The sequence below is a fragment of the Diplotaxodon limnothrissa genome, linkage group LG14 (assembly GCF_057381915.1).
Source record: "Diplotaxodon limnothrissa isolate DT_005_m linkage group LG14, D_limnothrissa_male_GT1.1, whole genome shotgun sequence".
NCBI classification, from domain to species: Eukaryota; Metazoa; Chordata; class Actinopteri; order Cichliformes; family Cichlidae; genus Diplotaxodon; species Diplotaxodon limnothrissa.
The window spans coordinates 12,329,312-12,346,879 of record NC_140609.1 but is presented as its reverse complement, the minus strand read 5'-3'; the positions used below and the strand labels follow the sequence as shown (position 1 = coordinate 12,346,879).

The 17,568-nt window shown below is 39.0% G+C and overlaps 2 protein-coding genes across 2 annotated transcripts in view; both read left to right on the top strand.

Moving 5' to 3' along the window:
* The first annotated feature begins 24 nt into the window (after positions 1 to 24).
* On the top strand, positions 25 to 12,689 carry LOC146618501 (von Willebrand factor A domain-containing protein 5A-like). The gene is made up of 22 exons (XM_085371506.1): positions 25 to 32; positions 78 to 250; positions 1,636 to 1,686; positions 3,023 to 3,070; positions 3,306 to 3,508; positions 3,598 to 3,820; positions 4,956 to 5,122; positions 5,195 to 5,309; positions 5,457 to 5,629; positions 5,717 to 5,805; positions 5,892 to 6,036; positions 6,708 to 6,787; positions 7,192 to 7,306; positions 7,434 to 7,592; positions 7,706 to 7,809; positions 8,104 to 8,312; positions 9,149 to 9,205; positions 9,921 to 9,950; positions 10,770 to 10,805; positions 11,245 to 11,390; positions 11,597 to 11,720; positions 11,814 to 12,689. Exons 1-22 carry the CDS (start codon positions 25 to 27, stop codon positions 11,891 to 11,893), a joined length of 2,535 nt encoding a protein of 844 aa, XP_085227632.1. The 3' UTR covers positions 11,894 to 12,689.
* Positions 12,690 to 17,276: 4,587 nt separating this feature from the next.
* The window catches only part of rap1gap2a (RAP1 GTPase activating protein 2a), a 99,660-nt gene continuing 99,368 nt past the window's right edge, over positions 17,277 to 17,568 (top strand). Inside the window, exon 1 of the mRNA XM_085371242.1 lies at positions 17,277 to 17,395. Coding sequence (XP_085227368.1) covers positions 17,277 to 17,395 — 119 coding nt within the window. The remainder of the gene's footprint in view (positions 17,396 to 17,568) is intronic.

Here is a 17,568-nt window from a genome sequence, read left to right as displayed (position 1 = left end):
CATTTTTGAATTTATTTTGGCAAGATGAAAGTGTAAGAAGAATCCCAGCTGTACTTCTTCTTTCTCCCTGTTTGCAGATTAACAGTCCACATGTTGGCTGCTCGAACTCTGATTCGCTCCCTCGAGATGGAAGCAAGAGACGACAAAGGAGAGCGTGATGAGGAAATGAAGAAGAAGGTGGAGGAGTTGAGTATCCAGTCAGGAGTGAGCAGTGCCTTTACTGCCTTTATTGCTGTTAGTAAAAGCAGTGGTGAGGCGATACAAGGACCCCTGATAAGCATAGAATGTCGAGCAAACCGTGAGTATTCACATTTATATTTTCTGTATTCTGAAACACTGAATGTTGTTTTGCTTGTCCTTTCAAGCCCTACTTTATTAACACAACATGAGCTCAGAAGGATGTACTGTGAAACATGATTATTAGCACCATATTTTGACCTCTGAGTTGGAGTTTTCATTGCCAGGAAGGTAGATTTCTTTTTACCTTGTTCATTCACAGTGGTAACTTATGCCGAACACTTAATTGGTCTTGAGCAAGTTATATTGAGAGTTTCAGTTCAAAATCACTCTTTAAAATATGCAAAATGTAGGCCTCTACTTACGAGATGAGTTTTACACATGTAGTCTGCAGAGCTGTATCTTACTAACACAGCTGAAGGAAGGTATGCATGAAGTCACAGCAGCACAAAATGTGCAGTGCATGCACATGGCCCCAGTAGTGCTCGCTGGAAGCAACAATAAGGTTGCCAAAGTCTTGTGAGAGCTCATTTGTTTTACCCATCACGAGATGTTTCTTGTGTGACACATTGGTAATGAGACACCTTTCCAGAGGCCATCAGTTGGGACTGAAGCAACTGATATTAATTTGCACTAAGTGTCAGAACTGCTTTTTAATTACTGATAGATATTCTTCTTTCCATGCCCTTTTGCTCGTCCCTTTCTTCATGCGTTTTTCCCCTGTGTCATTTCTCATTTTTACACAGAATTTATGGACACGTTTGGCTTGATTTCTTAGTATTTTTGGATTGGATGAGTTGTTAATGATTTTTGGTTAGAGCTTCATGTCAGTAGCACCTTTAAAAATACATTAACTTGGAAAATTGGTGACATGTTTAATACTTATTTTAGCCACTGTGTGTATGTGAGAGAAAAAGACTCTTCACCACCACCTGGTGGTTGCAGGAAATTATGAGCAATTATTTTGTGGAAAAGTAAAATAGAATCAAAGGCTTTACACTGCTGCGTCTCCATTTCAGACCCATTAGTTACATTTGTAAGTGTGAAAATATGACGATATACAATAGAAAGTTCAAATGGTTATTTTCGGTGACTTAGTGGAAAACGGATAAAACATCTGAGGTACTGCAGACATCAAATAAGGATATACTGAAATGAATACGTTTCATGATTTGGATAATGCAAAAAATGAAATTCAGGGATTTTTTTTTTACATTTTGAAACATATTATTTTGTATTTTGCATCTTTTTCCCGATTTTAACTCTCTTTTACAAAATTGTTATGGCTTTATGATTGAATTAAGATTTTTTTTTTTTTTTTGCTACAGCTTGTCTGTAAATACACTTCAAAGACACTGTTTTTAAATCATGATTATAACTTTGTCTTGTGTCACACAGTTTTATTCCTTCGCCAATACAGTTTTTCAGATTCCTGTGAGATCAGTAAAGGTAAGTCGTTTTACTGGAGCATGTGCAAACATAAACTGAAAAATAGTGTATAAGACAAAACAGAGTTCGTGCCACCTTTATTCTTCAGCGGAGCCTGAACTCCCTTAGAAGCTTTCTTGTAATTTCTTTATTTATTTAAAATTCAGGAATAGTTCTCCGCCTGGCTTGACTAACCAACAAGCAAATAGCATTCCTGGGAAAATGGTCGGGTACTAGGATTTATTTCTACAAGCATTCTGGAAAACTATTGCTTAATGCCACAAAGTCCGTCTTCTTTAAAGCCAATTTTTCAATTAGTCATTTTTTTAACCAATAAATTGGCACTTTTGAAGTTCCTCCACGGGTATAGCGGTTAAAACATATTCTCGGCGAGAAAGTGGTTGCTTGTTTAATTCCAGACAGACATAAATTCTACATTTGGGTTTCATCAGGAAGGACATTTGCAGAATAAGCCCTTAAGGAAAGGTAGTAGCTGGAATAAGATTTTAGTTAGCACTGTTTTTGGATTGTGTGTTTCTTTGAGTTTCTGTCTTAGTTTTTGCTATTTTCCATAGATTTTATTAATGACAGGTAGTATTTTGTTACTTCCCTGTCTTCTCTGCATTTAGTCTAACTTTAAAAAAAAAAATTGATCATCTTTAAGTTTCAACACTTTCTTGTCACTTGTCAGTAATTTTGATCATTTTTATGAATTATGGGATAGTATTACTACCTTTCATTTAATTGATTGTAGTCCAATGTTTCCTCCAATATACCAGCTTCTGTCTTCCATACGGAAGGCAGTATAGTATGGAATTCCCTGTTTATCCAGCCTCATAAACCCCACCCTTGAGATTTTGTTGCTTTTTTTATTCTAAAACCTGACCTTTTAAAACCTACTGAGAATATTTTGACCAGTCATTGAATTTAACCAAAATTCTGATACTAAGTAAAATTGAAAATAATAATAATTTTGATATATTTTCCAACCATAAAATGGAAGAAATTGTGCTACTCTTTGAACTAGATAAATACAAGTTTTTATTTATTTATAGACTGTGACTCAGAGGGGATTGTGCAGGGACTGTCTACAAAGTGCAAGGTTGAAAAGAGAGAGAGATATTTTAATCTAACTAATACAATAGTTTTTTTTTTTTTTTTTAAATAACTTCCTGCTCTTCTGTAGGTTATATCACAAACTTTAGTTCAGGTGTTTTGTAAAAAGACCTGAGATTGCATCCTTTAGCCGTGTCATATTCACTTTCTGTATTCATTCTCTCAGTTTGCCTTTGTATGACATTAATGTGTAAATGTATCAGTTCCAGTAAACTAAAATCTATGATTTGTCTGTATATAGGTACAAATACAGGATCCTGTGGTCTGATAACTGCCCAGAAGGACCCAGGTAAAAAAAAAAAAAAAAACATCCGCTCCTGCATCTCTGATGGCATGAAGGTGGATTCAGTTGCATCAGAAAACAAAAAATACTATAAAGGCCCAGAATTGTTGAAACACTAAAGAAGTTAGAAAAGTAGGGAAAAAAAGTGGAAGAAGTATTGACTTAGACCCTACCTCTTTCATAATTCATTCATAATGTACCATCTGTAAGTTGGGATGTTTTGATTCTGTTTGTCTGTCAGTTCCTCCGAAGAGCATTGAGGTGGAGCTGGAGGTGAGGGACCATGTGGCTACAGTGGTCTCCACTCTGAACTATGAGAACAAGGAGGACAAACCATTAGAGGCTGTTTTTGTCTTCCCTCTGCCTGGAGATGCTGCTGTCTGTCATTTCAGTGCTCAGATTGGACAGACGCAGATTGTAGCTGAGGTGAAGGAGAAACAGAAGGTGAGCTGGACAGTAAATATAACCTGATTATAAGTGAGCTTCAAAATAAACACAGTGAATGTCACTGACATGCATCACCTGTGCTTCAGGCTCGTGAGGAGTATGATGATGCTCTGAGCTCCGGTCAGCAGGCCTTCCTATTGGAGGAGAGTGATGAGAGTCCAGATATATTCTCTCTGTGTGTGGGCAGTCTGCCTCCAGGAGAGAGCGCCTCCATCAGGTTGGAGTACGTCACTGAGCTGGCTGTGCAGGCTGATGATGGTCTGAGGTTCTGTCTGCCTGCTGTGCTCAACCCTCGATACCAACCTCAGGGTAGGAGAACTGTAGCTTTTCTTTTGATCCTGCTTGCCTTTTGTGTTGTTCTCTGTCAAGATAACCTTTGTTGCCACTGATTTTCAGTCCACCTCTTGTGTAAATTCGTATGCCTCGAACCCTTTTTCCCTTTTATAAGAATGGCTTCTTGATAGCCACCCTCCTTTTGAGAGCGTTTCTGATGAAGCTTCAATGAACAGTAAATGGATCAACTAAAGACCCAGATCCATCCCTCGGGTCCTGTTAGCTGTTCGCTGGATCTTTTTCCTATTTCTTAAGGACATGACTTTCAAATCATTATGTGCTGTAGATAGTTTGTTAGGCCTGGCACTTCTTCACCTGTCTAGTTTCCACAATGTTTTAAGGACACACTGCACAGCTTACCCAGATATGTCAAGTTTTTATCTAATAGCACTTTGGCAATCATCTTATTGGTGCCAAAATATTATTTTATAAATGTCAAAGTGTTATTTTTTTACTTTTTCATGGTTTCAGCTAAAGAAATGGGAACAACTGATGTGTACTTGCAACAGGCTGCCTAAAGATACAGTTTAAAATTGTGTCCACTTTGCTAAGTTGTCTGTTATGTGTAGACACAACACTGGTTCCTCCCTTGAGTTGGGTGCCCATGAAAAAGGCACCTAACATAATATGTACACAAGCTTTTATTACTGCACCTTCTGTAAATGTGTATATGAGGGAGATTTACAGAGAACATTAAAAGTCAACATCCAAATATATGGCCCTGCAGATGATACTTAGCTTTATCTATTGTTGAAGCCAGATGGCAAACAACAATTGAACTAAATTATGCTGAAAAACTAGTTCATGCATTTATTACTGCAGCGAGAGTACTGACTGGGCCTAGAAAAAGAGAACATATTTATCCCATACTGGCTTCTCCTAATTGGTTCACTGTCAAATCCAGAATCAAATTTATAATTCTTTTACTCTCATGTGACTTTTGTTTCACTGTGATTTGGTACTATACAAATAAAACTGAAGTGAAATGTATTAAAATCAAATAACAATAGAAAGAAAACCAGAACATGAGGTTCAATTAATTTTTCTGTGAACCTTGAAGTTGATACTGTAACAAAAGATTTACTTCTAATCAGTCTGATACTGTGTGCAGGTAGTGCAGGTGCAGGTTTCCAGGTAACTTCTGTTCCAGCCTCTCTGGTGCCCTACAGTCTGTCTTTTTCTGCCCGAGTGTCCTCTCCTCGTCCAATCTCTAAAGTAGAGTCCAACTGTTCCCTGGACCCTCTGCAGTACCTCAACACTGATCAAACCCAGGCCACGGTAGGTAGAGTGCTGATGTGTCTGTGTTACTTGTTACTGAGGAATAAATATGAATGTGTTTGTGGTGTGCAGGTCAAGCTGGCTGCAGGACACAAGTTTGACAGAGATGTTGAACTGCTGATTTATTACAAAGACGCCCACCAGCCCACTGCTGTGGTGGAAGCAGGACAGGCCTCTGCTGAGCCGGGTGAGTTGTTGGTTTGCACATTTTTATTTGCAAACTAACAACTGATGATTAAAAACGTGTCCTCTTTCTTCCGGTGGGAGATAACAGTGTTTAAATATATTGTAAAATATAAAGTTTACATTCTTTTCCCCTTTTCATGTGTTTCAGGCTCTCTGATGGGTGATCCAATGGTGATGGTGAGTCTGTACCCTGAGTTCCCCCAGTCTGTGATGTCTTCAACGGCTTCATGTGGAGAGTTTGTGTTCTTAATGGATCGATCTGGAAGTATGGGATTTAGGATCAAAAGAAGGAGTCTTCAGACTTGCATCCACAGTGCAAAGGTAGTCATAATGTGTGACTCATGAAGTCTTTAATCTCTAGTGTCCCTCTCACAGTGGCTTTCTCCATCTTTTTCGTCTTCTCTGAAGGACACTCTGCTCCTCCTGTTGAAGAGTTTACCAATGGGCTGCTATTTCAACATTTACAGTTTTGGGTCCAGATATGAACACATCTTCCCGTGAGTAACTCCTTCACCCAACAGAAGTCTTCTTGTTTTTGCTAAGAAATACACGTGCTTGTGTATTGGTGTTTGTGTAATGACAGTAAGAGTGTGGAGTACAGCCGGCAGACCATGGAGGAGGCTCTGAAGAAAGTAAAGAAGATGAAGGCTGATCTTGGAGAAACAGAGATCCTTGAGCCCCTCAAACATATTTACAGCCAGCCCTGCATTCTCAATCAGCCTAGACAGGTAACACACACACACACACACACACACACACACACACACACACACACACACACACACACACACACACGAGATTTAGGAGCTCACCCCAATCTTAATTACAACTAATAGTTGCATAAAGGTACTCTTGGAACATATATTTACCTAAAAATCTAAAGAGATAAGCTATGGTGACTTACTTCCTTTCCCTGTATTGGGACTGTACAACTTCACATGACTGTTTTACCTTACCAACAAATACAGAAACAGATGGATGGGTGTTTTTGTTCTTTTTGAACTATTTTCACATTTGGCTGAATAAGGTACACAAATTTAGTGTAGTGGCCCAACAAACTGGAGAGTATAAGGACATCTGCATAGAGCCGCACATTTACTTTCTGATAAGAAAATATATGTCACACCATCCTAAATGGATCTCCATTGTTACACAAGCAGTATGTAATTTGGATTGACACACAATTTGCAGTAATACCGTATTACCACGTAATTCTAGATACTGTTTTTAAAAGCTTGTCAGGACCATTATTGTTCAGGTAACTGGTCTTCATACTAACTGTGCATTGTTTGTTACTCCTAAACCATTTGTGTTTCTAAAACAAAGAACCAAAAATGGCTCTAAACACAAACTGTTTTACTGTTTTACATCTGTTTTATGGTGAAACTCTTCTTTCTAGCTGTTTGTCTTAACTCGCGGATGGGTGAAGAACGACAAAGAAGTGATAGATCTGGTGAAGAAGAATTCAAGTTCTCACAGGTGAAAACACAAAACATAACTACAAAATTGTGCAAAAGTCTTGATCCATCCCTCTTTTCTTAGTATTTTGCTTTTAAGGAGGCAGATTTTCTTTTCTTTTCTTTTTTTTTCTTTTTTTTGTTTTTTTTTTTTTTGTTTTGTTTTTTTGCCATATTTAAGGTGGTCTTGGGGAATAGTCTTTCTAAAGGTCTTTAATTTGAACATGGTTGTGGCTGTTTTTGTTTAAGCCACATGACATTGACTTATGAGTCATTCAAGCATAAAAAGGCACTTGACTTAATATTTTATGAAATATAACAAAATGAGGGACGGCTTAAGGCTTTTGCGTGGTACCAGATATCTGCAGAATTCCCAGAATGTGCTAAAAGTTGTCTCTGTATCTAATGGAAACTGTTGTATTGCAGGTGTTTCTCTTTTGGGACAGGAGAAAACACCAGCTATATTTTCATTAATAAGATATCCAAGGAAGGAGGAGGTCACGCTCAGTTCATCACTGCGACTGACAAGATACAACCAAAAGTAAGACATTAAACACAATCAAAGTCAAATTAAACAAAACCACAGCAAATACTTATTTAATCAGAGAGTGTGATTCCAGTCATTAAAAAAAACAGCTCCTAACTCTTTGTTTTGAATTATTATTCAGGTGATGCAATCACTGCAATTTGCTCTGCAGCCATCTGTGATTGACATCTCAGTCACATGGGATTTACCAAAGGAAGTGTCTGTCACTGTCCTCACTCCACCAATCACATCCATTCTCCAGGGTCAGAGGTCACTGATTTATGCCCAGCTCACTGGACAGGTAGGAGCAGCATCTTCTCACAGTGAAAGATGTCTGTTGTGTTTTGAAATCTGATTAACAGTGATGTTCATGTGAAGATGTAGTTGGTTTCTAACACTGTAATTCTGTGTCAGAGCTCAGAGGCAGCAGAGGGCTGTGTGACGCTGAAGTACAGCCTGGCAGGTCATCCCTCTGAGAACCAGCTGCACTTCAGTCTCAGACCTGCAGAGGACACTGGGTAAATGAGCTGTTAGTCTGGTGGTACAATTAGTAGTATTAGCTTATACATTTGGTCAGGAGCAGTTATAAATTTTTTATTAGAGTAGAAATAAGTTCAGATTCAAAACTAATGATTCAATAGATTTGTGCATTCAATTTTAGCATGCACAGATTATACTAAGATTTGTTTGTATGCATTGTTTGTGGATGGAGCTAGCTGTGAGTATGTCATTGTTGTCATGTTATTAAACATTATTAGGATGATAGTGTAAGAAGAATCCCAGCTGTACTTCTTCTTTCTCCCTGTTTGCAGATTAACAGTCCACATGTTGGCTGCTCGAACTCTGATTCGCTCCCTCGAGATGGAAGCAAGAGACAACAAAGGAGAGCGTGATGAGGAAATGAAGAAGAAGGTGGAGGAGTTGAGTATTCAGTCAGGAGTGAGCAGTGCCTTTACTGCCTTTATTGCTGTTAGTAAAAGCAGTGGTGAGGCGATACAAGGACCCCTGATACCACCACCCAGTGAGTGTTAGCACTGATATTTGATTTATTCTGAAATAGTGAATGTTCAAAGTTCTGCTGAGGTTTTTTTCTTTCAAGTCCTACTTTGAGCACAGGGCTGTACTAAGAAGTGTCATTAATGGCTCAGCAAAATATGTTGACATTTGAGTTTTCAGTGTCATGAAGATGGCTCGCTTTTTATCTGATTACATCACCAACTTGTGCTTAACACCTGCCCTGTCTAGAGCGAGTTACATCGTCTTAAAGCACAGAATTTTTGCCTGATTCTTTCACAACCCCGAAGTTGGGACGCTCTTTAAATTGTAAATAAACACAGAGACCAATTATATACAATTTAGAAAACATATCAAATGTTAATAAGAAAGAGGTAACTAAATAAAACAACAATAATAATAATTAAGTATTTTGGAATTTGATATCAGCTACACATCACAAAAAATTGAGACAGGGGCAACAAAACGCTGCAAAAATACATTTAAAAAGAAACAGCTGCAGGAATATTTTGCAACGACTTAGGTTAACTAGTAACAGGCCAGTAACATGTTTTAAACATTTATGTTCAGCACATCTAGTCTAATGTCCTATATAAATAAAATTGCCATTATCATTAGTGTCTAGAAATTGCTAGAAGACAAAGAATTTTTATTAAATTATCGGTATCATTTTTTTTGTTATATTTTAGTGGTATTATTGCTTTTGTTGCCCTTTTGCATCTTTCTCCCTTTATTGTGACTTTATTTTATCTCGTTCTGTCCTCTTCTGGTGTTTGCGCTTCTGTTTGAAGCACTTTTTTAAAATGATGATGATAAAGATGATGATTGTTTTGTGTGACACAGCTTTAAAACAGTGTAATTTGGTGGATTCCTGTGAGAGTCAGCCAAGCATCAGTAAGGGTAAGTACTGTTACTTTTTGACACACACACACACACTTGCAACGACCTTGAGATTTTCCACAAATTTCACTCGATAGATTTTTTTTATTTTATTTTTTTTTTACCTTTTCTGAGAAGTGCCACAAATTTCCAGCTACACCCACATTGTAAGAGTCTCAAATGGTAAAGGCAAACATTCTGTGTACATGTTCAGTTTCTTAAAGCAGGATTGATGGTCCTGCAAATGTGTCTATTCCTGTACATATTAGTGTTTGAGAGGGCGAGGGGTTTCTCTCCAGACGCCTTCTCACACTGTCCACCAATATCTTGACGGCACATTGCTGGAAGAAAATGATGTAATCTTGTACTGAATACTGATTGGTTGATAAGTGGGCTGGAATAAAGATGGGAGAGACAGTTGAGTTTGCTGGAAACAGGAGAACTGTGAAAAAACTAATTTTAAAGTTAAAAAATTACAGCTGGCTGATGGACAAAAACAGAACAAGCAAGAGTGGCACACAGACCGGTTGTACCGCACACTTTGTGCGTTGCCTCCATTTGGAAACAGAGCTTACTGCAGGCAGATGGGCAGTCCCTGATGTGGAGCAGACAGTGCATACGTTACCTCTGCTGGACATAAATCCCACTTAACATATAACTGATCCTTAGCCAAGCTCCATCAATGTAATGTTAAGGATGTAAAGTAACAGAAATTTTATGGTTTTTATCTCTGCAGGGATCTCTGTAACGGAGAAACTGAGATCAGGTAAAGGATTTACTCTTCCGAGATATTGAATCTCTGTGTAGACACACACACACACACACACACACACAGTTTAGTGAAGAAAAAAGAGATGTCTTGTTTGTGGCCCAGCAGATTTGAACATAATGAAAGTGGAAACAAAGTAATGGACACTTTATGCCACATTTGCCAATGTTAAATGTTTGGTTCACTCTTGTTTTTAATCACTTTCCAAGCTGAGTTCTGTGTATCCGGGTCTGAATTGGAATTTGTTATTCATGCCTTTTATTTAATTAAGGTTATTATAATTGTTCACTTCTCCTAAGTTCCTCTCTGGAACATCAGCAGATCGTTCAGGATGCCGCTGTGAGGCTTCTTACTAAGTATTCACACTTTATTGCCTCAACTTCAGATTGCACTTTAAGATTCTGGTTTTGACTTTTAGAGCTTTTTAGAGCTCTGCATTGACAAGCACCAGCATAAATCAATGAAATTTCCCAAAAGATGGAAAATAAACCAAAAGCTAACCCAAACAAACCACACATATGCATACTGGGAATAGGAGAGGTCTAATTTTAACATCAACCCAACAAGTGTGCGTCCTCTGAGGATCTGTCTCTCACATCCTGCCCACTCATCACACTTACATTCTTGTCATTAAAGCTACCCTACCTTCCAAAAAAGAAAATTATTGTTATTACCAAAATTATTCACACATGTAAACTTCCAAAAGGTTATTTTAGACTTTTTTCTTTTGACTGAACTAAAAGTGAATCACACATTTTTCACATAGAAGTAAAAATACATCTTCATGGTTTGCCTGAAATTTTTCCCCATCAACAGCCTTCGGCTGCATTAACTGCTCACCTCAGAGGAAGGGTAAGTCAACAAGTGACACGTTTACTTCTTTTTTTCTCTTATTTTTGCTAGTACACATGTCAAAAACTCTATGAAATACAAGACACATACATGTGTCTGTCTGTAACAATAACCTACAGTATGTGCACTTATTTTGTGCTTTTAATGTTTTCTTGAACTGTTCTTTTTCTGGAGTTGCATGATTTTGTACAGAATACATCTTTAGTGCCTTAAAAACTAAGACATGGGTCCACAGGTTTTTAATCTAATCCACGCAGGGTCAAAATTATGCATGCGGGTCCATATTTATACACATCTGCCACTAATATTTAATGTGCATGTTGCACCTTGACTACACACTCTTTGTAGCCATCAACAAGCTTCTGGCATATTTCTGCTGCTCTTCTTGGCCAGGCCCAAAATTACCATGATATTCATGTATGTAACTTTCTTATCACAGCCACAGAGTCTGAGCTGTCAGTCAAAGACCCTTTGCTGCAGCTGGTTTCCCTGCTGGAAGCCTCTGGATGCTGGTTATTGAAGCCAGCTTTGGCCTCTGTGCTGGGGAAGACCAGCAAGGAGGTGGCAAACCTGAAACCTGCATCGGTGGGTAATCATCACGTATTCAGTCATAGATGTTTAAGCAGCAGTGCATTAGTAGTATTACACAGCAGCAAAAGTCTGGCAGACAAAAATAATGTATTTATTAATTTATTTAATTTTTACTCCTTTACTCCAGCTAATCATATCTAAGTGTAAGGGCAATAGCCTGCAATCTCAACATATGCACTGCTTTTAATTTGTGGAGTTAGGCCAGCAGTGAAGTGTGGGCCACCATTCTGGCTCTGATCTGGCTTCATGGTTTCAAGATGGATGCAAAGGACGAGTGGGAGCTTCTGGCTATGAAGGCTGCCTCATGGCTCCGTGCTCAGAATGGTAATAAGACTAATAAATATTGAACTGCTGTTTTCTTTTTTGTGTTTTTGTTTTACAGTGTGTTCTGTTTGTGCTTAATCACTTTATTTTCAGCGACGTGTGTGACAGAGTGTGTGGAGGCCGGTAATGCGCTGCTGGGTTGCAGAGTAACGAAAGATGCTTTGGGGCTCTGAAGTTGCTCCTCCTTCAGAATTCAACTTTATGTATTGCATATTATCAGTGTTCACTAGAACCACAGACGGTAACATTTCAATGAGCAGCAGGGGGTGACTCCTCTGGTTGCAGAAAGAAGTCTTTGTATGCCTACGGGTAAACATCTTTGTTGTTTGCGGTATAAGTTTACACTTTCATAGAGGGGTTTGTCTTTCTGAATGCGGCATGATGTTCATTCACTAAATTCTGTTCCTGATTAGAATCAAAAAGGAGAAAATCACCTTGTGATGTGCCGTGTTTCTGCCAGTGGTGGAAACACTCAGCTCGATGCTTCACAACAGAACAACTAATCCCTAATGTAATGGTTGCTACAGTTTATGCATACAAACCAAAACATTCTGCACAATTGGTTTTTATTTTATTTTCTCCAATTGTCCCTGAGAGGCATGTGAATGAGTGATCAGCTATATCTCATCTATTCAGTTCAGTTTTATTTCTATAGCGCCAAATCACAACAGCAGTCATCTCAAAGCACTTTACATTGTGGGGTAAACGCCCTACAATAATACAGAGAAAACAGTCTTTGAGACGCTTTGTGCTTTCTGTGACACTCGCCTGCGATGCTTAGCTGAACCAATTATCAGTTCATGCACTTAAATATAAGGGCAACACTAATTGTTAGAGCATGTGTTAGCTTTTCCTGTGTTGATATAGTAATAAAGATAAATGTCTGATCTCTAATTGATGGCTTCTCTGGACGTGTTGATGTCTGTTGTATTTATCTTATCTTTCATTATTCTGTGGTTGTTCATCAGTGTGCGCATGTGAATTTGTAACTGAGTTTACTGTGCATTTGATAAAGATCCTCAACCTAAATGTAGTCTTTTTTTTTCTCTCATTGATAAACCTGTAACCTGTATGCCAATCAAGGAACCACATCTGCATTTTAGCGAGGCTAGAACAGTTTGTACTTCTAAGTCATACAGTCAGTGATAGGATCTGGGAAAATCCGTCCACTAACTCCACTAAGGACTAAGAGGTGAGATTAACGGGATGCCAAACTCAGTTGAGCTATAAGCCAGAGTTTTCTGTTCATAAAAGTGGATCTCTGGCTGGTACCTTATGCTCAACATGTGTTAAGAGTTATGGTTCAAAGTCTGGAAGTGCCACATTTTCACAGATTTTTTTTTTTTTTTAATTGACAGCTTCCACCAGCTTCACAGCTGGTGGAAGCTATTTTGCATATGCAGGTTGTTAAGGCATACCTGACTACTATTACACTTTTAATCACCATTTTATCATCATCATGATCAATCAATCACATCTCTGACTGGAGTAGGCGACGCTCACAGGGATCGTTTTGTGTAGCACAAGATTTTTATATAGGCGCAAACCAAGGCTGAAGCAGAAAAGCTTAACAGAGCTAGTTGATAAGCACTGTCGTGACACCTGTTATCTACAGGTGGGATTTTAGGTTTTGTTAAGCCAGCTACCACAAACAAAGCCTGGATGGTGCAACATATTTATAAATTTCCCCAATAGTATATCCTCAGGGTTAAATCACAACTCTTGCTCAGTGTTCTCTGGGATGGGCTCCAGCGTCCTCACAAGAAAACCGATGGGCGGATATAGCCAATTAAATACATCTACAACATCTTTAATACTCAAATATTGGCAAATATTGTTTTCTATTTTTATTTTTCCTACTATAGAGGCTTGTTTTTTCTGATGTCTGTTCTTTGTCCTAATATGTGTGGCTGGGAAGGGACTGTATGTTATCCCCCTGTCATTTATAATGAGTATTATCCACATTACTCCAGTCACTGAACTGAGATGATACTCCATGTTGTTTTACGTTATCATCTATACAACCTGGTTTTACCTGAAAAGCTTAACATTTTAATGACTTAAACCCTATTTTAAATGTGTCTTTGAAAACTGTGCCTGCTTCTTTAGTTATTATACTGAATACTGAATATAATGTACAAAGATATAATACTACAATACAAATAATACTTGTATTCTGGTTCTTAATTTGAATACCATGAAGACAAAAGAGCAGGAGCTTATCTTCTTCTTACACATCTTGTTTCTGTCCCACTTCACTCTTCCTCTCTTTGCATGTAACCTAATTTATGGCTGTATGACCTTTAGGATTAACATGCTCTTTTAATGCACTAGACCTTTGTGCTGCTTGTGATGACAGGTGCTCCTGTCTCCTATTTACAGGACTCAAACCCAGGCATTAATCTGGTATTACACATTACAAGGTCTTAAAGAGATCACTTTCAGTGACAAGATGATATTATCTGGCTTTGTCCAGAAACCCCCCAAAATCTGACATGGAATAGTTTCTGCATATCCTCAAGCAAGTGTATTGTGAGCTGTAGTAGAAAAAGATTTGTCCAAGTGAAAAGAATAAGAAAATTATAGAGCGAATATGATTGGGTTAGCTTTGTTTTGTAAAAAAAAAAAACATTTTAAAAATATGAGGCTTTCAAATGAAAGTGTTCCTATGCTGTCATTTCCCAAATTGCTGTAAATGTATTCATTCATTCTCAGCCATTTGCTTAACATGTTTCAATGGATTAAAATAAAATATAAATGCACCATATTGGATGGGCTATGGAAAAATGTGTGCTGATGGGGTAAACCAGAGGTAAAGAACCCGCTGCACCAAAAATCTATTGTGATTGTTTTGATTGCAAGAGGATCATCACAGTTTCCTCTAGTTTCTTGCACAAATTGTCCCAAAATAGTAGCTCAGTGGTCATACAGCTTCAGAAAGTGTGACGGTTTCAAAAACAAGTTATACCTCAGCCCTGCAGCCAACATGTTTAACAAGGTGCAACTCTTACTTTGAAGGCCAAAGATCTCAACTTCAGTTTGTGTTGCTCCTTTTACATTTGCACTACAGCTTGGAGAGCAGCTAGCCAGTGTTTGCAGACGAGTTTTCCACTTTAATTTAAACTACTCGCCCCAATATGCTAGCGGTAAATAAGCAATCACAAAGGGCGGTGGTTAGTCACAGGTCTCTGGACCTTTGTGACTGGGGCTTTAGCAATCATTTTCTGTTTTTGTTATAAAGGACGTATTAATTTAAATCAAGTGGTTACATTGAGCAAGAGCTTTCAGCTTCCACTTGCAACCTGTGAGGTAAGCTGTAAAAGCTTTGGCCACTGTTGTAGTATTATTGCACTATTGCCTGCTGTCAGGTAATACTAATTTTTACTTCTAACAAGTGGCTGATGGTCATTGACTGTGTGACTGTAATCTTGTTCCATGATTGTCACATGTTCAAACTGGCACGGACAGGCAAGTTAAAGTCACGTGGTTGGCGGTCACGTGTCTCAGAGAGACAAAGACAGAGAGAGTGTCAGCAGCATATATATGTCTGACTATATAATTGGACAAGAAGCTCCTGGCATGTGCCACAAGCTCACCCTGACAAGACTCAGACATTTTGCTTGTTAGCAAAGCTCACAAAGACAGATTTAGGCCTTTGGGGGTGGGGGGACTTGTTACTGTGGCAGACAGCATGCAACACTGATACCCGCTGTCATATACCAACAGCAGCCAAAGCTCTTCCATCTTCCATCACAGAACATTTTCCCTCATGCATGTATGTAATGGCAGTAAAGTGAACCATGCAGTAACGCCATGTTCCATGTTAAACTTAAGAGAGCTGAAATTAGTTTGTTTATATTTCCCACCATTTTTAAAAAAAAAAAAAGAGGAACAAACAGCATCACTGCAACTACTTTCTGTTTGCATAATGCGCACAGTGTTGGTTACAGTGGGCCATAACAGCTAATCTTATCACAACCTTTGGCAGACCTCCAGCCAACACTTTCTAAACTGGTTTCCAAGGCAACCCCAACGAGCAGGACCAATTAGAACTGACAAAGGATCCGCAAGCATTAAACTGCCTGGAGATTAAAGGGAGAGACGGCAAACTCAACAAATGATAGGTGGGGTATGTCTTTATGATGTGTGTGGTGGGTAATAGGGGAGCACAGTGACTTCAGAAGCACCTGTAGGCTCACTTGTGTCTGCTTCAGTCTTTCCATTGGGGGGAGCTGTGGGGGTGAATTTAATTAAACCAATTTCAATCCTTCCTTCTCCCTATTTGGTTTCTTTCTCTGTAGGACTGCTGGGTGTTCATGTGTCAGTAGGGCTGCAGGCAGGAAACCAGATCAATAAGAAATACTTTAGAGAGATCAGTGTGTGGTTATTTTTTTTTGCTTTTTTTGCTTTTTTGTTTAGGGCCATCAGTCGAACACTGTGGCCTCTGAGCTGCACATCAATCACAAACCATGCTGTTTGTGCAGGGAGGTTTGTGTGTGTTTGAGATTGATTTGACAGCCTTTGTACTTCAGCAGGGGATCAACTTTACTGAATAACTGACACCCATGGTCGCCTGGTGTTGGTAGGTTGTTGGATTTCTGTGTCTATTGGGGTTCAAATGCGTGTCACACTTCTAAATCGATGACCTTTCCTTTAAACCCTTTTAGTGCGCGCCTGTTTAAGAGTTTTATTCACGGAAACAGTAACCATGTGTTCGAAATCGAAAGTAAGTGTTTAATGTAAAAATGTCAGCTCAGTGCACTCACAGACCGTGTGAGAATCATTGACATCAGCCCGACACTCCCTGGTTTGTGATGTCCCTTTAAAATAAATTGAAATCTTATCTTAGCATTTTTTCTATTGCCACATTGGTTTGTAAAACCAAAGTAAGGGATGGATGTGACTGACCACACGCACAATGTGTCCACTAGTCAATCATGTTGTCACAGTCTGGCGGAGGACTGTATGTATTGTGTAGCGTGGACCCAAAACGCAGACACGAAGGAACTTGGACCAAAACTTGACTATCAACAAAAAGCAAGCCGTTTAATATGGCTGATAAGAAAGTACAAAAACAAAAGGCAGATGCACACAAGAAAGATCCTAACTAGAACTAAACTGGGAAAACTAAATGCTAAACACAAAAGGTAAAGAACAAAACCTTGAACATTGCAAAAAAAACCCCTAAACATGGAAAATCCTGGAAACAATTCATATCCTTTTCCAACAATTATTTCTTTGATCCTGTGGTCCATCCTTTCTGCCTTTGCCAAAACAAACATTTGCCTTAATTTTATTTTCAGCTCAAGTTTCTCTTCCGCTTTTTTGTTTATTTATATATTTTTGTACCTTTTCTTAATAAGATTGGAGGAGATTGGGTGTAGTCCTCTCCATGGTAACGCTGTTTCCCATTCTTGCACTCACTGTTGCTGTCTCTCATCACATAATTCTGCCCTACCCTGTGCTTTATCGCTGCGCCCTCTCCCTATATGCGCTCTCCCCTTACCCTCCCCTTCTCTCTCTCTCTCGCTCCTTGTCTCCCTTTCTCTCTCACATATGCACACACACATACACTCAACCTCTCCTCTGGTCCACTGGTCTCCTGCTAATGCTGCACCGTCCACTGACTGCGAGATGTTCAGTCCAGCTTGTAAAGGCTCTGCAGGGGAGCCGAGGTAAGGCTTTCACCCTCGTCTCTTCTGGAGCTGAGATGTTACTGCTGCTGTTGTTGGCTGCTGACAACTGCTAACTGAGAGCCAAATGCCTGATGGGAAGAGCATTAGTGTGTGCGTGTTTGTGTGTGTGCTGATTTGTGTGAGAACTCACCAGCTGGAGTAACGGGCTTTTT